Genomic DNA, 23,510 nt, shown 5'->3' with positions numbered 1-23,510 from the left:
AACTAACCATGGAGAGGCTCAGCATTTTCACACACACAGCCCCCCTGGCTTTGAAAACAGCACACAGAGGGCGTGTGACTCCATTCTCAGCTCAGGATGCATTTACTCCTCTATGTCTTTAAATAGAAATACGTTGTTTGGTACTATTTTAAAGTTTAAACGTCAGATATAGCACTTTTAATTATTTGTTTTGGACATTTTACTTTCATTAACTTTGACTTTCAAAACATTAAAACATTAACTTTCAAAGGTTTGGCACCAATAAACAATAACATTATGACCACCTCCTTATTCCTACACTCCACACTTTCTATTCTCCACAGAAGCACTCTAGTTCTACAGTAACAGACTGTACTCCATCTGTTGCTCTGCATACTTTATTAACCCCCCCCCCCCCCCTTTCGCCCTGTTCCTCAGCGCTCAGGACCCCCACAGAGCAGGTGTGATGTGGTGGTGGATCATTCTCAGCGCTGCAGTGACACTGACGTGGTGGTGGTGTGTTAGTGTGTGTTGTGCTGGTGTAGAGTGGATCAGACACAGCAGTGCTGCTGGAGTTTTTAAACCCTGTGTCCACTCTCTGTCCACTCTGTGAGACACTCCTCCCTCGTTGGTCCACCTTGTAGATGTAGAGTCAGAGACAGTAGCTCATCTGTCGCTGCACAGTGTGTGTCGCTCGTCCTCTAGTCCTTCATCAGTGACACAGGACGCTGTCAGCTGGATGTTTTTGGTCGGTGGACAACTCCTGCAGTACTGCTGTGTCTGATCCACTCATATTTGACTGTTCCTACATTGTCAGTACATAGAAATATCTACATCTGCACATTAAGCAAATTAAATCCAATATTAGTTCATCTACAGAAAGTACTTACAGAAAGTAGGACATTCAGAGGTCATCCTGTAGATTCTGCAGACTTTAAAAAATAAATATTAATCAGCTTTTACATTTGGTCTAGGTTGAAATAATATATTAATATAATTTTCCATATTCTCGAATTCCCTCCGCAGTATTACTGATAAAAAGCTCATTGGAATGTTGTATGGAAATATGATGGTTTTGTCTATTAGGTCTCTGGAGTACTTTTTCTGAGCTCATTATTAATTATTATTTATTGATTTAATTCTGGATAGTGGTGCTGACTCCATGCAGATGCTATGTTTATGTCAGCATGTGTTCCCAATATGGACTTTATTGCATGTTTTCATTCATGCTTGTAAGTGTTTTCAGAGATATACAGATATCTGACTGAATTTTATTTGAGCTCTGTAACAGTAGTTTGACTATAAAGATAGTAATTCTAAAATAAACGAGAGTAATTTGAACTCTCTCTTTTATAGCTGATCCTCTAATCAAAAATGGAGTGTTTTTAGTCATAATCGTAATTATGAAGTTCTATATTTGGTAACTACATTTCTACAAGGGCTGGACGATACGGCCAACATTTATATCACAATATATTTCTGAATTTTAGTCAATACGATATAATTCCAATATCAATATGAAAAATAAAAAAGCCACAGAAAAACTGCCCAGAACCAAATAGAAACATGACATCACCATTAAACAGAAACCTTTTGGATTTGTCAATATTAATATTTTTTAACTAACTTTAAAACTGAGTGCTGAACTGACAGCGCCCTCTAATGACCATCAGTAAGTGACAGACGCTGTAAATAATGAATACTGAAATATTGTTATATCATTCATTTCATTCATTCATTCATCTGTAACCGCTTATCCAGTTCAGGGTCGCTGTGGGTCCAGAGCCTACGTGGAATCATTGGGCACAAGGCGGGAATACACCCTGGAGGGGGCGCCAGTCCTTCACAGGGCAACACAGACACATTCACATTCACTCACACCTACGGACACTTTTGAGTCTCCAATCCACCTACCAACGTGTGTTTTTGGACTGTGGGAGGAAAACGGAGCACCCGGAGGAAACCCATGCAGACACAGAGAGAACACACCAACTCCTCACAGACAGTCACCCGGAGGAAACCCACGCAGACACAGAGAGAACACACAAACTCCTCACAGACAGTCACCCGGAGCGGGAATCGAACCCACAACCTCCAGGCCCCTGGAGCTGTGTGACTGCGACACTAACCTGCTGCGCCACCGTGCCGCCCTGTTATATCATTGTTATAGAAAAATATATTGATATTGAGTTATTGTCCAGCCTTAATTTCTACTAGTCCCTAGTTCAACTACATTTTATTTTAGAAAGTTCCAGTTTAACTTTTTTCAGACATAAGACAGTAATGTTATACATCCCTCTCATGATTTATTTTCTCTGTGTCTCTTCAGCCTTTGTTCTCAGTTACACCGAATCTCGCCACCAATGCTGGAGCAGCAGCAGCAGCAGCGGCAGCGGCAGCTTCATTAAACCCTTACCTGGGCCCTGTGTCTCCAGCTCTGATGCCTGCAGAAATCCTGCCCAGTGGTCAGATGTTGATTGGTGGAAGTCCTGGTGTAGCCACTGTTCCTACCACTGCTAACGCTGCTGCTGCCGCTGCCTCTGCTGCCGCCGCACAGAAGTTACTGCGCACTGACCGCCTGGAGGTAACAGCAGCCTTTTCCTTTCACATCTGTTCACATCTGACTGTGCCCCTGTGCACACAGGGAGGTCCATAAAGACATTGTTTGATGAGACTCCAGTGGCCGACGCAGAGCTCTCGCTTTAACCCAACTCTGCGCAGCACTGGGGTGAACTGGATCCTGAAATAGCAATAATGTTTTACCTGAAAGGGCAAGTATTCCCACAGACCTCAATCACAGAAAGATTTCCCACTAGAGGCTGTTATATCTGCAAAGGCCTATATGTTATTTTACAACACACACGTTAGTGTGCATTTTAGTTGTGTGAGATAGTTACAAGCGAAAGTAGGCTCCATTTTACAGAGAGAAAGAAGACCGTTTTGAGCAAAACAAAAACATAGGTGGTGCATTAATGGGATAAAGGCAGTTTACACAGACACACAAGACATGAATAGGGCTGAGAACGCTCAAATGGACCAAGAGTCTACAGCACCTAATGTTGTGGGTGTTGCTGCCCCCTAGTGTCCTAGTGTCTATGCATTTAATGGGTATAAAGCACTGGTCAAAATTCAGTGACCACTCTTTTTGTCATTTTCAGAGGATACTTCTGAAGAGATCAGATAAAAGAGAATTAAACTTGAGCGTAGAAGGATAATGTACATTCAAAATAAAAAGTGAATATTTGAATCATAAGAAGCAGAAAACGTTTGTTTGGACTTCCCTTTTATTTTATATTATAATAATATAATATAAGGCAAGTCGTCTGAAAATGGACCCTAAAAGAGTGAATATTATATGTAATTTACCTTGTAAAATATTTGTGGTTTTTTTTCCCGTTTTGTAGATTTTGAACAGAAACCAAATAAATGAAGGATGATTTTGACTTTTCTGTCCAGAGCACAGTGTGTTGCAGTAAGAGAACATTGCTGAGGTTAATAGTTGAACACGGTGGCTAAGCTTCCTGTTTATGTGCGTGTTTCTCAGGTGTGTCGTGAGTACCAGCGTGGGAACTGCTCCCGTGGGGAGACTGACTGCAGGTTCGCACATCCAGCAGACAGCACCATGATCGACTCCAGTGATAACACAGTGACCGTGTGCATGGATTACATCAAAGGCCGCTGCTCCAGAGACAAGTGCAAATACTTCCACCCTCCAGCTCACCTGCAGGCCAAGATCAAAGCAGCCCAGCACCAGGTGAACCAGGCCACAGCCACCGCCGCCATGGTGAGTACAAACTCTGCAGCTGTCCACTGAAGGAGAGAATTTATTTACACACTTAAATACACAGGAACATGTATGAATTCCATGTATATTCACATTGGATTTATGGATTCATTTGTACAGCCACATTTATGTCAAAAAACATCAGAGTCACCGCGTGCAGTTCTACAAAAGCATTATATAGTTATAAATGATTAGAACTAGCAATATTTACTGCAGATTAGTCGTATATGATGCTAATATTGTGTACGTTTAAATCAGCATTCTCTGAATAACAAAGGATTCTAAATGTTTGAATGGTGGCGGAAATTCTAAAAAAACTTCGATAGAATCTTGTTTCTTGTTTAATGTTTTTCAAAAGTTGGTGTTGTCTTCTTAAATCATTCTGAAGTTCTAGTTCTATGTCCTAGTTCTCTACTGAGGGACCTGAAACTAAACGAGAGCCCCCAGCCTTCACATGTAGTACATAGTTGTGTACACTGTGTCTAGGTTTTGGTCAAATATAAAAACACATTGCCGTATATTTGAACATGGATTTACATTCACATTAGAACCGCAGGGTCAGTGTGGTCAGAATATGTTTTTTATTTCAGTTTAAATGATCAGCCTGACAGTAACACTACATTTATGAGCGTTCCTAACAGAAGTGACTTTGCCGTAACTCACCTTTGTTCTTTTAACATGTGACTACTCGCATTACTGTTTTTCTTATGCTTTAATCATATTGCAACATAATGTTTAAATGAGTGATTAATATGGGATTAGTTTAATACATTTTCTAGTGTTCACAATTTCAGTGAACTTTGGAAGTGTTTACATTTTTATAAAGTGTTACAGAGGAATGGACAGATATTTCATTTTACACCAAGTGTCTGGAAGCTGTGTGACAAGCTGCTGACTGTGTACAGCTCGAATGATGTCTATAGAAAGGCATTGCCTAAAGATTGGGATGCACTGCAGCAGCTCCCTGTGTTTCTAAAATCATCAATGCCAAGTATCAGCCAGAGGGGTGTAAAGCCCTTCCCAACACTGGGCCCTGAAGACATGGGACTGCACTCTCTGGAATGATATAGCACCATCCCAAACTCGGACATGAGTTGGAGTGAGCTTTAGATCGAAAACTAATTATCCAACATCCAACATTGTTTCTATGGCTCTATGCATTAAATCCTGATCTTCTCCCCATTTCAGCCTTAAATTCAGAAGAATAGTTGCCTACAGTCTCTGGACATATAACGTATGTGATGAATGTGCCATGTCATACAATTATAATATATAATATATCCCAGGAATATACTGTACCTGATAATATTCTGATTCAGAGCAGACTGTGTTTTGATCTTGTTATACTCACTGATCCTTTATTGTGTGGTACAAAATCAAACAATCACCTCTTTACCTCTGATTCTGATTTACAAAAACAACTGTTTAAATACTATTTGGATGTAATTCATATTTACTTTGGGAGGTGTGTTAATGTGATGTCACTGCAGCGTGACTCTAAAGCAGTGGTCTTCAAATCTAGGAATGACATCCAGGTTCCAGGTCGGATTTTACTATGCCCAGCAGGTGACTATGACTGGCCAGTCAGCTACAGTTGCTGTTACATCTATAAGCTGTTTCTTAACACCAAGGACACAAAGAATGTTCTCTAAAAGACGGCTCTTAAGACGTCACCTCCCAAAGGCTAATTCACGATGCCTCACTGATGGGGATTTTGAGGTCATTCTTGTCCTCACCGATGCATCAAGTCCCAAACCAATGGGTCCTCATTGTTTTGTGGGGATCAAGAACAACATGTGGGTACTTTACCTGTCCCTGGTGTTTGTGTTCTTGACTACAGGAACTTAATTTGGGCAGTGGAAGATAATGTCAGTCAAAAACACGAGAACACAATACTGTGTCTAATCGGAAGGTGGTATACACCAGGTTATTAACTCGTGTATACAACTTCACTCTGTTCAGATGCTTTATCATTAAATAACAACTAAGCGCTTTTTGAGTAATAACAAATCTGATTTTTATCAAAAAACACACAATGAGACAATTCCACACACATTTGCCATTTTCTCCAGGGGAAGAGGTCACAATATAGATCACATCTCATAAACCTGTGTGTCATGTTGAATCCTGAGGTTTAAGAGTGGTAAATAAGACTTTGTCCGCCGCTTGGATGCAGTTTTCCAGTTTTCGCACCTTCAGAAATGGCCTTGGTGTCATACTGTGTGATTTAAAATTCTGGCCTAGAGCACGGATCTCAGGTCTGAATTTGAAGACCTCTGCTCTAAAGTGTGAACGATTTGCTCAGGATCATAGACCTCGGTGTAAATGACGTAAATGGAATACCTTTGTGACTTTTTGGCATGTTTTAATGTTCAGATACACACCTGAGGTATGAAAGTGCAAACTTTAAGCCACAAGAAAACAAGTACATTTTAAGTGCCTCTGTATTTTCCCTTTTTCCAGAGAATATTAGGGATTTCCTTTACAAAAATATGCTTAAGGTTAATGTAACCCGGGTTATTATATCTGTAGTTGTTTTATTATTCTGAACATAAATTACAACAGTGTGCATTCTGTAAAAACTGATGTGGAAGATTGAGCCACTGGGACATTACTCCACTTCCCCAAGTAAAAAATAAATCATAAATATTTATAGGACTGATTTCCCACAGAGGGATTAAGCTTAGTCCTGGACTAAATCCTCCTTTCAATGGAACGTTCAAAATGCTGTGGAGTCCAGGACAAGGCTTAATCCCTGTCTGCGAAACTATCCCATCGAGTCTGTTTCAAACAGGGACTCCATGTACTGGACTCTATCCTTCAGTGTCGTATACTCATTCAGTACATTGTGTAACCCAGGCCTCCAATGAGAAACTAAACAGTAAAATGGGTTGATGTAACAGTATGTTAATATTATGTGATTTCTTGTGTTTTGATGTTGAGAACTGAGACTTTTATTATGCTTGTTGTTCCACAAATGTTGTAGTTGGAAGCACCCCTATGAAAGTGTTAATGTAATCCCTAGCTGTAAATATTAATTACTCTCTATTGCAGTAGAAAGTGCATGTCATAGTCCTGATATCCCCTTTGTATACTGCATTCCAAATGATTTGTTTTTTATTTGTTTTTTCTCACCCACCCAAAATGCACTGCTGCCCCCATGATGCACCTCTGCTTGCTGTTTATGTTTATGCGCTTGAACCCCATTGGCCCATTGCCATCATGTGCTCGCTGCCTGCTAATTAAGACGGCTGTCAAATCACTGAAGCGACCCCTCGAGGCCACCTTTGACCTGGTACTATGACCTTTCACCTTTTTGCTTGGCATGTTGCTTTATTGTAGTGTCTTAACAAACAATAATTTGCAAGCATAGTACTTTTTATATGTTTTATTTATCAGCTGAGTGTGCTTTTCCTACTGCTGCGTTAGTAACTGTCTGTGATCAGCTGATTGTGGAGAATAAAAAACCCGACGGATCAGATTAACAGGAATATTAACTTGTATTAAGACGGACAGTCAGTGCCGCACGTGTCTGCCTTACACCCAGTGACAGCGGGTAGGCTCCGGACACACAGCCACTTTGATCTGGATAAAGGGGTTATAGAACCCCAATTGATAAATATATTTTTACTGTCAAAAAAAATGCATTTTAACTGAGTTTTAGAAATAAAGCTGAATATAAACTTTCAAACATAAAGATATTAAAAATTATATATATATATATATATATATATATATATATATATATATATATATATATATATTACACCCAAATACGTTTTATAAATACAGATACGCTTTGAAGTGTGTGTTTGTTTTTATTTTTAATCAGATTTATTAAATGTGTGGATACACACAAAGAAGTTGGTAACAGCTGATGATATCTCTCTGGAATAAATACAAAGTGCAGAGGGTTTACAGACAATGCTCAGTAAACATTATAACATTAAAATATAGATGCTTCTAACGTGTAAATGCAATTCAGAATACAGTCATTCTCCTGCTCTTTTGTCATTACCATGGCAACTGTTGCATAGTATAAAAAATCATTAACATTTTATTCAACAAAGCTACAGAAGAATGCTACAGAATCATGTGGTGGATTTGTTCAGATCTTGGGGATAATATTGTATCCAGAAGTGATTGTATACTTTCCCAGAGACACACATGAACATACCTTTTGCTTCCAGACTCCACTGAAATTTATTTTAGTTTTTTATAAATCGTTTTAATAAACAACAAAAAAAGACAATTCATATTTTCTGTATAATTATTAAGTTAAATGCACTATGTATCTCATTCATTTGTGTTGCTCTGCACCTGTGCAATTGCCCCATGCCCCATGGGTTTAGACGAGTTAAATATGATGATTTTGATGATTGTGAATGTAACGTATTAATGCTTTGTTTGATTTAAATGACAAATATTTTTGGTAATATGCAACAGTTACCATAAAACGGCAAGAGTGGAGAATATTCATTCATTCCTTAATTCATTCATTGTCTGTAACCCTTATCCAGTTCAGGGTCGCGGTGGGTCCAGAGCCTACCTGGAATCATTGGGTGCAAGGCAAGAACACACCCTGGAGGGGGCACCAGTCCTTCACAGGGCGACTCACACCCACACACACACACTCACTGAGGAGAATATTTGAATACTTAATTACAATTATTACATTACACAAAAAGGCTTTAAAACCTATTTATACATTACATTATATGTAATAAATTCATATCAGTATCATTTCAATATGAAAAAGCCAACACATTTCACTCTATGAGCCCTGACCCTTAAATCCCACAAATCCAGTGTTTTAGTTTTTTTTTTTAAATGTGTTCCACTTCAGCTCTCATTATATCTGGCCTTTCTGCTGTGAGGTGTTCAGAGACTGGACAAAAGACCTCTTCCTAATAACCTATAAATAATAATCAAAAATACCACAATCAGGTCATCACGTGTAGCCTACTCCTACAGTACATAGGACAGGGTCAGGCGTACTAAACTGTGGTGTGTCACTGCTTTGTGTCTGTGTAGTGTCTCTGTGTATCTTCAGCGTCTGTGTATTTTGCACGTTTAGTAGCTCTGTAGTGCATGGGTAACTGGGGGAAATTCTCTGGCAGTTTGGGGATCAGCTCTGTGGTAGCCACCTGAGCAACAGACGTTAATAACTTGTGTCTCATATTTCGCAGATATCATGGAGAAAGCAGTGCAGCTTCGTTTTGTTTTAAGTTGATGCTTTCCGTTTTGCTGTTTATTTTATTTTTGTCCCTCTTTGTCTGTGATACATTTTTATTTGAGCAGCGCTTGCTTCATTTGCAGTCGGAGCAGCTTAGCTAGCCTAGTAACATCAAGAGAAGCTGAATATGGAGTGAATATATGTTTGAAGCTGTGTATATATACATATATATGTTGTTGTGTATATATTTAATCAGGTTTAGCGTTACTGCTTCTGCTTGTGGCGTAGTCATGTGTAGGCTGCTGCTTGCCTGCTAATTAGTTTTTGTTTTGATTTGGTTCTTTTTCAGTTTTAGTTCTGTAATATGTTTTCCGACAATAACTGTTTGTTTATATTTTCTTCCCTTTCCTTTCTTTTGGTGTTGTCCACTTCACTCTTGTCCCTCTCCGTTTCCCTTTTTTTTTTTTTCTTTTTTTTTTCGGCACGCAAAGCAGGGCATCCCTCACAGTGTAATGCCTCCTTTGCCAAAGAGACCAGCCCTTGAGAAAACCAACGGTGCCACCGCCATGTTCAATGCTGGCATGCTGCAGTACCAACAGGCTCTGGCCAACATGCAGTTTCAGCAGCAGGCAGCCTTTATTCCTTCAGGTAGGGCTTTCTGTCAACCCCTGATGTGACTTTAACACAAGGCCAGTGACTGAGCGAGTGGTGAGGTGCACAGCAGAAGCTCAGGCAGATTTATGCATTAACAGGGTCTCATCATCGTAAACAAAGATTGTTCTATTCAAGCACTGCACAAATGCACTCTTTCGTGGTTGAAGGTTAGACAAATAATATATATACTGTATTTATAAGGGCGCCTACACACTAGAGGCTGAGGAGCGTCAGAAACACATGCCTCTAATGTATTTCAGTAAGGACTCTGTGGAGGCTCTGACGAAGTAAAACACACCTGAATTCAGTTAATGACGCTCCATTAGGCGTCAAAGTTCAAACCATTTCAACTTCTACTGAATCCAGAACGGAGGAGAGGAGAATCTTTCCCAGTTCTGTATGATGCCAGATTAACAGAATATAAATATTCATGTGTGTGCGTTCTGGTTTGTCAGGTTTTTCCAGTTGTAAAATGTCTCGCTTCCCGCTGGATTTCTAAGTAGACTCCGCCCCCTGTTCTCACCATGTTCACGCCATCCAGACGGACTAGAGTTGCATGGTCTAACGCTCTGTCCTTGCGTTGTCTAGTGTTAAGTCTTTGTGAGATTAGATGCAGTGAATACCAGATGTTCCATGTGTATCAACAGATCACTTATTTCCACATGGGTACACATGCAGTAAAATGATTAAACAAACCTAATTCAGAAAGTAGTCGTTTATTAAAAGAACCTCTTAAGGAACACTAGGTAACATTTGGGGTTTTTGCTCCTGATGTAAATCATTTTTACAGCACTGTACTGAAATGAATGGCTTCTTACCCTCCTCCAGGTTACATAGTGCACTTTCTGAAGTGCTGAGCCCAGAATAGCAAAAGCAAAGGCTCTGTTCTCCCTGTTACAGCTCAGTGGAGCATCACAAAGATTTTGAAGAAGAAATCATAATGTTATAAAAATCATAATATTACGAAGTGTTCCTTTAATCCATAATCACAATTCATCTAAACTGATTATTAGGTAAATTTGAGGATGCTTTAAATGGGATCAATGAGTATTTATGTGCCTCGTGTTGTCAATGTTAAGCAGTTTGAAATGTTTATATATTGAGCATTTCACATTTTATCTACAACTATTAGCTCTAGTTAAAGTGTTATTTTCTTCATGTTTCCAATTACATTCACATTAATGAGCCAGGACTCAGCCCCTAGATTTATATATATAGTATGTACTTTTTCATTCTTACTCTACACTTTCTCATTCGACAATGATGAAAAATGTTTGGAATGTGATGTGAGTTATTTTTTAGCAATGTGACATTAAAAACTGTTATTATATGCTGTAGTCATATGTACTCTGTAGGTCTTCGCTGTGTTAAAAGCTCATTATTGTCTCGCTGAGCAGCAGTCCACTTTCCTCTTGCTTCTCCACTGTAGATCACATTCCACAACTAATCAGTCTGTGAATGTCATGATTTCCTAGTGTTTCATTAATGTCCTCATTTTTGTTGTAATCTCTCTGTAATCTAACCAACCTTGTGATGGGCTGTTTTGATTCTTCTCCCTTTTTCCAATCCACTTCCTGCTGCAATGCATGATGGGCAGGCTCAATATTGTGCATGACTCCTGCAGCGAGTGTGGGTAGGTCTCTAGCCTTCCTCCTTTTAGGCTGCTCTCACGCCATCAAAATCCACCTGACTCACGCTGTTTATGGTCACCCCTGTTCAGACGCTCTTTTTTCTTTAATAAATTTTGCCCTTGATTTTTTGACCTTCTTTTGAGTGCTGTGGATTTTGGTGGTTTGTGAGATCATGGGGAATGAGTGTCTCACAAAGTTGAGATAAATTAGAATGTAAACTTTTGGGGTCCAAGCACGTCCAGCACTGTGCCACAGCTGCCATTTATTTAAAGGGGGCATGTTATACACCTTTTTCACAAGTTCACATGCTTAAGGGAAAAATCTAATGGATGAAGCAGCACAGCACCATAGAACACAAGTGGGTTTTCCATCCACCGGGTTTTTGTGGATTATGAAAATGCGTTTAAAAAAATCGGAATGGAAAGAAGGCCAAAATACGAAAAAAAAACAAAAAGAGTGACGCTCAGATGCAGCAGAAAATTTTTGAATAAATGATGACGTTTCACAGCGCCCTCCAAAGCCCCGGACTGTTCCTGCGACCACAGGCTTTTAACATGCTCCCCTGGACTCTCCTCTCTCTCCTCTCCGCTTTTCACTTCACTACTCTGTTCTCACACCAGCGCCCTAGCTTCTTATTTTAGAGCATGTGTGGAACATTGCAGCATTTTACTTTCCTCTGAAAGCATTAAGAACAAGCTCCACACACAGAAACAAATAGATATTAAACCAAGCTATTTGATATAAAGTGTGTTTTTGATATAAACGTCCCGCTCAGATCCCTCCCTCTCCCTCGTTTCGATGCGGCCTCTGATCCCAGAGCTGACGTCATCTGGAGTTTATTCACAAAAGAGCAGTGCATGTAAACAGCATTTCATTCTCTTGATATTTGTTTATCACACAGAACATTTGTGAACATTTTGGATGAAAACCCAGCTACACTGGCCACTGTCTGAACAGCCCTGTTCAGATCGGCCAGTTTGAGTGCCTGTACCTTTAAATGAGAAAAAACTACTGCTCGCTGTAGCTCGAGTGTACAGCAATAAGACATGAGCAGGCAGAAGCTGTAGTTTTTACTATTTCTACTCAGCTGTTATTTACGTCAATATATCAATATATTTTCACTGTTTTATTCACACACTCACACGTTGTAAGAGCAGGTCTGGCACGTTATATTGGATCAGAGGAAGTACAGATTTCCTTTCTGCTGTCAGAAGAGGAGACAAATGTTTGTTGGATTCAATGTTTTCTGACTTACACAGTCCACCAAAGCGGTCTGCGTTGTGTTATTGTGGTTGTGCACTGAAACATCAAAGAGTTAATGTTTGTGCACAAGCTCAGAAAAGTGAAAAAATAAAAAAATAAACGTTCCTTTGCATTTACAATCCAACTGAGTGTGAAGTCCAATTTATACACTTAAAAATATATAAAACATATATAAATACATTAAATAACAAACAAAAATATTTAAAAGATAATGACACAAAAGCTTCTAAAACATACTTCCCCCAAGATGAATCTGCTGGTATATTTTTTCATAGTTCCAGTCTCAGATTTATTAAGGGTGAGGCTAGACTTTCTTATTACTCTCAAAAATAAAGCTTTAATTAATGTTTCTTTAGTGATCGTGACATCCATTTTTCTCAGCATGTTGAAACCTAGTTCGTGAAAGTCCTCTTTATTTTACATTTACTTTCCTTAGACATTTTCTTTTCTTTTACAAACTGATTTTCTTATATTTCCCTAGAAATATCTCCTGAAGAAAAGATTTTAAATAAATGGATTATGTTTGTTGACGTGGGCACTTTGCTGGACGCGCTGAAGCCTCTCCTGATTTGTTTGGGTTCTTTACATTTTTACTTTAAACTGACATTGAAATGTATATTTATGAACTATCGTGCCTTTCACCACTCATCTGTTCAGCACTTAATATTAGCTCACGTGACACTTTGGTTTGTAATATACACACAAGTTAACCTCACAAACCTCCGCTGGTGTAAACCCTACACAGTAAAATCACCAATGATAAATACACAACTTCGGTGCTGATCTGCTCCGGCAACTTTGTTATATTCTGTGCATAACATTGGACCCAGTTTGATTAAAAAAAGACTTGTAATATGGCTAACATTGAAATAAATCTGTGTCTCTAAAGGTGAATGAAACAGTGAATGGGTTTGTAAAGGGGATATAAATATATAATGGCCAACAAACAAACAACATTTCAACCAGTGCTGTAGGTTAGTTATTAAATTGTAGTGTAATTTATTATATTTTGATTTTAGTAAACAACATTTCCTTTTGGCATAAGTAGGTTTATCTTTCAAACTGAATAATATTAAAAAATATTTAAAGTGTAGTTAAATTGGGACTACCATGGTTTTGATTAAGAGAAAACTATTGTGTCACTATTCTCTGAGAGAAAGTGTGATGCACAACAGTAAGGAATCACACAGGTTTGTGCAAAATTACAGAAAAAGTCAACGTTTAAAATCGACTGAGGTTCACTGAAACTAAACACACATTTGTAGTTTTAACTTGCACTAGTAAAAATAGTAAATATTACATTCATCTTTTTATATTGCATACTTCAACACTAATGCTATACTCCCACCGACTCACAGCATGTGCTTAAAAATGCACGTACATCAAATAATTTAAATTGTTTTCAGATGTAAAGTAAAAACTAGTGAATGTTGTGCAGCTAATGGGACCATGTTTACTTTAATGCTTTGTACCTTGTTAGCCATTTTAGCATGCTTTTTTCCAACTACCTGGTCCTTTGTTTTCCCCGTGGGTGATTTTAGTGTGTAGAGAGGCTGCCTCCCTCTCATTTCCCAACCTCATCTACTCACACACCTTTCTTCCTTCTTCACATTTGTACTCTTGTTGGCCACACTCCTCTGTATGTTTGCTTACATGATTTTCCCCTCTGAAAAGTACCCATGATGCACGGTGCTTCACCAGCCGCTGTGTCTGCAGCAACCACGCCCGCCACTAGTGTTCCCTTCGCATCTGCATCAGCCAATCAGGTTTGCCCCCTTTATGGCTCTTTCTTGTTTTCCCTTCCTTTGTCTCTATCTCTCTATCTTCCTCTCTCTCTCTCTCTCTCTCTCTCTCTCTTTTTCTCTCTCTCTCTCTCTCTCTCTCTCTCTCACTCTCAGCTTACAAACCTTGAGGGATGATTGTGATTGATTTGATGGGATGACTTCTCTTCCTGTTGTTGGCCTAAACCTCCTTTTATTTTCCTTAATTTTAGTGTCATATCAGATGTGACTAGAACGGTGCACAGTGAGGAAAGTGCTGATAAAGGTTGTCAGAATAATTTGAGGGTAGTGTTTTTATGAAGGATTGTTCTACTCTGTTTTCAGAATGTCCCCCAGTATGTTTCTATGATTTAAAAATGTAATTGTTGTAATCCCTACTTTTGTTTTCTGATCTTTTCTTATTAGCGTATAGCATTTTAATATTGTTCTTCTTGTCCCTTTTCACTTTGAGGACTCTTCTCTATCAAAGCTGACTACCAACGAATACATGCAATTGGTACGTATGAGGTAGTTTCACTCAGAACTTTCATAGGATGAAGAGTACTTTCTGGAACCAATTATGGCTTGGTGTTAAGACCAACTGGGGCAAGTCTTTGGCACAAATGCAAGCGCAGCACAATATTTACATGAGTTTAAGCAGCAGCATAAGGAAGGGCTTTTGAGCAAACATTACCCCAATACGTTATTAACAAAATAAAGTTGATCATTACCTTTCTTAGGTAAAAACAATTCTTTATTTATAGAAATAATACAATTTAAAGACTTAAAAATCATTATTAATGCTCCCTTTTGCGATTTACATAAATACCCGAGTTCCTCAGATAAGGAGGAGCTTGTTACATCTTCTCAGAACGACACACGTTTCATTGCCCAAGTCAACAAGCAGGAAGTGTAGAAAGTGGATTGGAAACACCTGCCTTTTTCCTTCCTTATTTAAGCCTAGGGTTTCGCCACTTTTTGGTGCTGGGTTATTGAGCTCATGTTTAAATCTATCACATGTCTTTTCAACTCTCAGAGCAGTAAACTGTTGTCAGAGTTTCTAAGAATGAATAGTTAGTGGTGTTCATAATTAAACCATTATGTACTAATGGGTTTTTTTGTTTGTGTATTCTTCTTTAGATTCCAATAATATCTGCTGAGCATCTGACTAGTCACAAGTACTTGACTCAAATGTAGTCACAGTGCAGACCAGTGAGTTTTCCTTTCTATTTCTGAATAGTTTTTAATAATAATTAGATAAATGTTAAATAAAGCGATGCCAATCTAGGTTTCTTCTGAGCCACAGCACTGCAGCAGTTCCTCCTCATTAAGAATAAGGTGATTTACTGGCAAGGTCTATGTGGCTTGTCATAACAGCAAGCTTTCAGAATACAGCATCATATCGTGCTGCAAACTACACATTGGTATTGTGGATATTTGCTCATTTTAATGCTACATTAATAACTTATATCAGAAAAAGCGCTCACCGACCTGAACTCTAACCTTTGAATCAATCATTCAATGAATGTTAAATGTCTGTCTGTCAACAACTCAGTGGCTCAGCTGCTGTTCTGACTGCTGAGCTACCGACAATAAAAGTGTTGACAATACACAGCAATAAACCAGCAAACGTCTAAAAACAGACCCTGTTCCCACCGACCGAGGCTTGAATCACATATGTTTTTAAGGATAAAGAGTTATATCTGTAACCTCAAAGTCCAGATAAGGGTCTTTGGGGTGTTTTTATCCACTTTCAGGCTTTGTCCTTCACTCAGACTGGATCCTAATGTTGGACCAGTGGTGGGCCGCTGAGCTGGTGTGTCTTTTTGTGTCTACCTGTTTTCAGAGTGTGACATCAGCAGTCAGTGAGTTCTTACAGCACCACCTCCCTGAGGCTCTTTTAAACGCACGTCAGCGAGCTCAGCTGGCAATGTACTGACAAGACAGACACAGAGCAGAAAGTAGCCAAAACAGACACATCATAATGTTGTGATATGTCCTCATTTTGAGATATCGCGGTGTACGGTTTTACCGTCACTCACCCAAACCTAAGTGTCATGCAGCAACATCTGAGACGTCTGTCAAAAATGCCACCACATTCGGCTCTGTCACTCATGGCTAGAATATGTTTGGTTTTGGTCACTCATTATTTTTACTAGTTGTTAAGTGCTAAAAGAGGGAAAGTGCTGCTTTCTGCATAGCTGTGGCTTGGAGCAAACACAATTTCACTGATACAGCTGATGTGAGGTGACGTGTGTCTGCCAATATGGATCTTGTAATCTGAATTTGCAAATGTACTTTTTGTTCCTTTATTGGCATTAATATAGACAGTTGTCTTTAGGTTTGCATTGAATGATATGGTTTTCTTCTACTGTTGCATGTGCTCAAATAGTGCAATAAATAAAACAAACATTGGTTGGGAGATTTCTCAGATGATGGTTAAACCAGTTTGTATATTGTCACTGTCATCAATGCCTTGGAACTCCATGTATGCACACATTTACACTAGTGTAATTATCCATGTTTACCAGGCTGATAAATCTCACAAAAGAGGCTGTAAGCATTCAAACAGCATTTGATGCTTAATACAAGCAGTGACTTGCATCAATGACAATTTGATTTTGTAGTTTCTGAAAACCCATGGAAATGATGCAGATGTACTTGGAATTGGAATTTCATTACATTACCCTATGTCCTTTAAAGGCATCACTGAGGAGAGTCAAGGTTGTTTTTAACAGTGGCTGTAATGTTTTATTTAAAAAACATTTTTAAAATGCTTTTATTTATTTTTTTTGCAGATGAAAAGAATGTGCCGATCTGGGACAAACATAGACAACGCCAACAAATATTAACATTTTAAATTTCAGTAGTCAATTTATTTTTCAGAAATATACCCCTGTGGTATTACTAGTTTACTGATAAGAACATTTAAAGGACAAGTGTATAATCCTCTTATCAGTAGAGAAATGGAGTGCCCTTAGCAGTGATGTGTAGAACTTGGAAGAACCGCTGTAAATATGACAGGTGGAGACACACACATGTAAACAAACACAAAAGCAGTCTGCTGGCATTGTAACCAACGTGTAAAGTACTGGGTCACTGATAGACCAAGAGATTCTTTTTTTATAGACTTGCTTTTTAAAATTAATATTTAAATTGATTAGTCAGTAACACTTTACTTAACGTTAAACTTATAAGACTGGTTTTCCAGATGAAGACTAAGCTTGTGAATATTATTTACTTATGAATTTAGCTGATGTCCCGAAAGCTAGGGTTAAGGGGGACGTCTACACTTGTGGGGAAACGCTGTTCTCTGGTTTGTTTACGTTCAGAAGCGTTGCATTTTTTAAGGTGTAACGGTGTGTTTGATGGGAAAAAACGACTGTTGTTCATACTTGGCTGGAATTTGACTTTGTCGTAAGTGTTTATTCACTGATTGAATTCCCACAGAGACTCATGTGTAACTCGAGCTGTTTAGTTTTGTAGCACTTTCGCTCTGCGTTTACTTTCATGCAGCTAGCGCTCTCCTGAGTTTAGAGTGTGTTCCAAAGTCAGTTCCAAAATGCCACTTTATCCTGAGTTATCCAGACCGACACACTTTGTTTTTTTACCCATTTACAGACACTGGGGCTTCGTAAACTCATTAGAGCAGTTTCCAGCACAAACCGACTGCAGAGCAGCACATGGAGAGGACACACACTCAGAGTTTTATACACAGGGTTTTAGATTAAAATTGTATTACATCTTAAAGAAAACAGATTGTCATCTTAAATAAGTGTGTCCCTTGCAGTTGTTAAAGTATTGAACATCACTAATGAGGGCCCAGGCCTGGGTGTGAGAGGACCCGCAGGGCCAAGCATATTTTTATAAAGTCTGAGGACAGTTTGTTGAACCTAAGTGCTGTATTGTGTCAGAAAACCTACTCCAATATTCCTCAGAGTTGATAATTTCACCACATTTGAGCCCTGCTTTCACAAGGCAGTGGGTTGATTTAGAGAGTTAACACTCAGTGTGTTTATAAAGTTCTCATGTTTGTCCTCAGACATTCTCCAGATCACTTCTGACACTTCAAATCTTGTGTGTGTTAACAATGGGAACAGTGTTTCTTCTAATGTAAATGAGCGATGCAGGTCAGTTTGGTGCTTGTTCGACTGTAACAGCACATTCACATCACCGTCCATGTCTTAATCAGATTTCGCATTACACCACGTTAGTTTGGAAACCACTAAGGTGGTGCATTTCATTTAACACATTAAGCTTCTCAAACTATGTTCAATGCGTATGTCTCTGCCTGTGGCTTTGTGTCTGACTAGAGATAACTGATTTCTTTTGTAAGTAGTCACAATTAAGTACTTTTAGCCAAAGTCGTAAGTATTTATAAGATGCGTTAATTGTAATGTCAAGTGAAGCGTTACTGATTTACCATATGGTTTACAAAATTGAAAAGATGCACCTTGAATTTAAAGCTAATTATAATTGTACATGGCACAATACGTTCAGCAAAACAGCCAAATGCAAGTAGTTTGCTGCATTTACAGTTCTGACCTCTAATCAAAATGGCTGATATAAGAAAGTTCAGGATTATTGAAGACTAATGAATGTTTTGGGTAAACAAAAAAAGAAAAAAAAAAGAAGAAATTCCTTGTGACCTTTACAAAGCACAGCTTACCAAGTTTCACATGTCATTCAGTGGGCTATACATCACACAGACAGAAAGTGTTATACTGGCAGTGTTATTCTGTTTCCCAGAGATTGTTTTTATACATAGTTTCACAACAATGTGATTATTTTTAATTAATTTTTATTGTTATTTGTTTGTAATGGTCTTCAGAGCTTTTTAATTCAGCCTTTTTTGTTATTAGGCCTTTCAGTTTGCATGAAAACAGGGTTGCCTTCTGCTTTTTTCCTTCCTTTTGAGACACATTATACACACACACACACAGGACCCCCACAGAGCAGGTGTGATGTGGTGGTGGATCATTCTCAGCGCTGCAGTGACACTGACGTGGTGGTGGTGTGTAAGTGTGTGTTGTGCTGGTGTAGAGTGGATCAGACACAGCAGTGCTGCTGGAGTTTTTAAACCCTGTGTCCACTCTCTGTCCACTCTGTGAGACACTCCTCCCTCGTTGGTCCACCTTGTAGATGTAGAGTCAGAGACAGTAGCTCATCTGTCGCTGCACAGTGTGTGTCGCTCGTCCTCTAGTCCTTCATCAGTGACACAGGACGCTGTCGGCTGGATGTTTTCGGTCGGTGGACTGTTTTCGGTCCAGACACTGAGGGGTTTAAAAACTCCAGCAGCACTGCTGTGTCTGATCCACTCTACACCAGCACAACACACACTAACACACCACCACCACGTCAGTGTCACTGCAGCGCTGAGAATGATCCACCACCACATCACACCTGCTCTGTGGGGGTCCTGAGTGCTGAAGAACAGGGAGAGAGGGGGGTTTATAAAGTATGCAGAGCAACAGATGGACTATAGTCTGTAAGTGTAGAACTACAGAGTGCTCCTATGTGGTCAGTGGGGATGAGAGAGTGGACAGTGAGCGTAGAAATAAGGAGGTGGTCATACTGTTATAGATGATTGTGTGTGTGTGTGTGTATACATAATTTTTATTTCCTACTTCACTCGTCAGTGGTTTTAATCATGAAATGGAGGATGTCAGGTGTCAGTAATCACCACGTGTCTGCATTGTACAGGTGTAAGAAAGACAGACTCTGAGCTCTTGAGCTTAGTTTGGAGTAGAGACTGTCCCAGAGCTGGGACTTTAATCCGCTGAAAGAAGCACTGCTTGAAATGGTGTGGTTGGTTACAGATTGATTGTGTTTAGAGTTTAAATTTGTTGTTTGTAAATGGGAAAACCAGATGTGTATTTGCTTTGGGTTTTGGGGGAACATTTTCTTTTTTTTTTTGTATGGATTTGTGTGCCATGTGTTTTTTTTTTTTTTTTTTGTTTCTAATTTCAAAACAGCCTTTAGCCTATGTACAGCAAAAAAGAAGAAAAGACAAATGTCAAACATTAAGTCACTGTTGAGTTGTGCCAAAGTCATTCTCCTCTGTATTTGAACAGGTTTTCTGCTCTTATTCTGAGCAGTTTGGCCAAAGCCAAATTAGTTTGTGAGAGAATGAATGAAGCTCCGACACTTGACATTTTCTAATGTGACATCAAAAGACTCTGGAAAACTACATTTTCAGACTCACTTGGTTCTTGATGTAGAACAGTGTTTTAGGGCCAAAGAAATTAAGTCTTATTTTGGGTATAAATGTAGAATTCAGAGTTGGTTTCAGTTCAATCTTTAATTCACAGTTTGATTTGAAGACTTTAAAAGAAAACTTCATGAATGTGGCAAATTTTAATGTTGTCCATTGGACTCTAACCTAATCACATTGAACTGAAGTGGGACTGACTCTGATGTTATTGCCGTTCCTTCACTGAGGCCTTACATTTCAGTTAATGTCTCACCCACTCGGATATTCATTCAGGCACAAAGGGTTTTTTTATTCATATTTTATATTGTTGTTAATCATACTACACTTACCACTCACTGTCTTTTACTTCGTACACCTTACATACAATCATGTTATATACATGTTGGCATGTACAGATTATGGAATTCACTTATTTTATATTTGATAACATTGTAATAGACCTTAAGATATGTATTCTACCTTTTACTCATGTTTCATTCAGAATTTTTTAAATAATATCATTTGTAGGGACATTTTCTGTTGTGCCTTTTAATTTTTCATTGCAGATTAATGTTAGAATGTTTGACATTTCTCCTTTCTGAATTCTCTGTTTGTATCTGATATTGTTTTTGTTTTGATATTGATTTTGGGATATAACTGAGTTGTAGTTATTACATGGAGGCAGTATGTCAGTTGTTAATTTAACAAATTTAATTTTGTACTTAACAGATCGAGAATGTTTCCAAAAATAATTCGTTAACATGTTGATTATGTGCTCGACTGAAAGGTTATTTTCTACTGTATCCATTTCAGAACATAAAATCATATTTTGATATATTTCAAAGAACATCCCTGAATGTCAGGCCAAAAAAAAAAACAAAAACAAAAAAAAACACAAAAACAAACAAACAAACAAAAAAAAGCAGCAACATATATCTAGAGAATTTTGAATATCTACTAAGATGATACAACGTAGGGCGGTGCCTCCAGGGCATGGACTTTGGCTGCAAACGAGAGAGAGCCATAACCCAAGGGATAAAGGTTGACTTTTTGCACTTCTGTACATAGTCAATATAAAACAAAGAAAAGAAACATGTATAATATGGAGATCTTATTTTGAATAATAAAAGATTCTATGAGAAATTTTGTTAGGTTAATTTAAGTAATAGAGTAATAGACCAGCTAACAGACTATGCTTGCAAAAGTGGCACAGCTGTTTTTAATATTACTTAAAATCATCGCTTAAAAAAGAAAAGATTAAAAAAAAGCTAAGCATTGCTCCGCCTTAATAACGTGCTGCCTGTCATCTGAAGGTCAGTGCCAACTGAAACTGGTGATTAATCCCAAATTTTACGGGTATGTCCTGCAGTGAAAGCAAACACTTTAGCAGAAAGAAATGGTCAAATAATTACATAAACTAGATTAAAGTAAACACAAAAAATTTGAATTTCTTAATACCGCATCCAAGTACCAACATATTCCAGATGTTCCGTGCTGCAGTAGATTCATGCAGTGGACTCCTATTGTAAGTTGGGATAAGCTTTGATTAACTTCTGACAGAAAGATTTCAAAGTGTCTTTGCAACTTTCCTGTACCTCATACCTGTGAAATGTGAGGTTGTTTCCATAATATCAGAGCTCCTTCTGATCTCCCTCTCTTCCACGTGCTAGCATTGTGTTTCATTGTCGTACTCCTCTGTGGAGGAAAAAAGATTTCTGTAACTCTTAAAAAAAAAATACACACACAAAAATGTATTTGACTTGAGCTTGGACATTGTTAACTGCATGTAGAGATTAACATGATAAAATCCACATTATAAATACGTAGGTAGCTCAGTAAGTTCTCACATTACTTCAAATTCTCATAGTTACAAATTAAGTAAACAGCGCATAATAATGTTGATAATAACAAAGAAGATAACGATAATGAAAAAAGTCTACTATTGAAAAGGATCATCATACGTTTAATATTTAAATCCAAAAGAAAACACATTCACTCAGATCCGTTTGACCGTAACCGTAGATGTGATCAAAATAAAAAGATAACTTAAAAATGACCAGATATGCTAGCATAAGCCTTACACAACATCATAAACACACACACACAGTTCCCTTGTGTTATAGTAGGCAACTGTGTCTTCAGCAGGACAAGGATACCCACCAAAACAAATGAAACACAGATGAATGTAAGCTCTCAATCTCCGTTTGAGGTTTGTACTCACTCTAAGGCTGCTGCACAAGTGCTAATAAACCAAAGCATCACTCCCCTCAAACAGATACAAAGCTGCGTGAGACCTTGGGTCTAACACAGTTACCCACAGTTGGTCTTTCCTGCTGAAAGCACTGCTTTAATGGACGCTTAATGCTAACCATGTAAACTCACGCCCACTCTTTGCTTACAGTTGCTGTAAAATCTTGTAACAATGTTTTGAAAAAAATTGTTTTATGCACATTTATTATTATAATTGACTCTCGCTGTTATGAATTGAAAATAAATAAAAAACAGATTTGAATTGAAAATGAACTGTGTATTGTATGTTTCTCATGTTCATGTGTTTTTCAAATTCTTGGGTCCTTTTTTACTGCTGAGTTTTACACTGAAAGGGGATGGATTCCAAAGCTCCTCAAGTGATGTTTACAGCACTTTTTAAGTTTAAAAGCGGTTTAAACTTTCAGAAACAGAGCACTGTCACTAAATTCTAACGTTAAAATAGAGTCAGAATTTAGTGACTGTATGTAAGAGTGTTTTAACGTTTTAAACTACACACAGGGCAGAGTTAATATCCAACATAAACTATTATTTTTATAAATTAAATGTAAAGAATATTTGGTTGCATCTTACAAATGATTAAGTGGGCAATAATATGGAAATGTACTTTTAAGTTGTAATTACACATAATTAGGTGTCTGTTTCCTAATTATTCCTAATTAATTATTCAGTAATTGCACCTGTAACATGTTTTGTAATAATATTAATCTGATATTACCCCAGAAACAGTTCAGCTGAAATGTTGTGGGATTAGTGTTGCAAATGACTCATTCTCAATGTGTGAGTGAATGTGTGAGTGTGT

General features: G+C 38.2%; 1 protein-coding gene across 3 annotated transcripts in view; it reads left to right on the top strand.

The window, feature by feature from the left end:
- The window catches only part of LOC136677928 (muscleblind-like protein 1), a 93,891-nt gene extending 74,354 nt beyond the window's left edge, over positions 1 to 19,537 (top strand). For 2 of the 3 annotated variants that reach the window (XM_066655645.1, XM_066655644.1), the window contains exons 4-12: positions 2,309 to 2,563; positions 3,524 to 3,763; positions 7,011 to 7,058; positions 9,431 to 9,587; positions 11,191 to 11,226; positions 14,162 to 14,253; positions 14,720 to 14,764; positions 15,388 to 15,459; positions 17,046 to 19,537. In XM_066655645.1, the coding sequence (XP_066511742.1) occupies positions 2,309 to 2,563; positions 3,524 to 3,763; positions 7,011 to 7,058; positions 9,431 to 9,587; positions 11,191 to 11,226; positions 14,162 to 14,253; positions 14,720 to 14,764; positions 15,388 to 15,444 (930 nt within the window). In that variant the 3' untranslated portion in view covers positions 15,445 to 15,459; positions 17,046 to 19,537. The remainder of the gene's footprint in view (positions 1 to 2,308; positions 2,564 to 3,523; positions 3,764 to 7,010; positions 7,059 to 9,430; positions 9,588 to 11,190; positions 11,227 to 14,161; positions 14,254 to 14,719; positions 14,765 to 15,387; positions 15,460 to 17,045) is intronic. The other variant, XM_066655646.1, reaches the window with a different exon arrangement.
- Positions 19,538 to 23,510: the final 3,973 nt, after the last annotated feature.

Source organism: Hoplias malabaricus, chromosome Y (genome assembly GCF_029633855.1).
Source record: "Hoplias malabaricus isolate fHopMal1 chromosome Y, fHopMal1.hap1, whole genome shotgun sequence".
NCBI classification, from domain to species: Eukaryota; Metazoa; Chordata; class Actinopteri; order Characiformes; family Erythrinidae; genus Hoplias; species Hoplias malabaricus.
The sequence above is the reverse complement of the archived record's forward strand: the minus strand, read 5'-3'. Positions and strand labels throughout refer to the sequence as shown.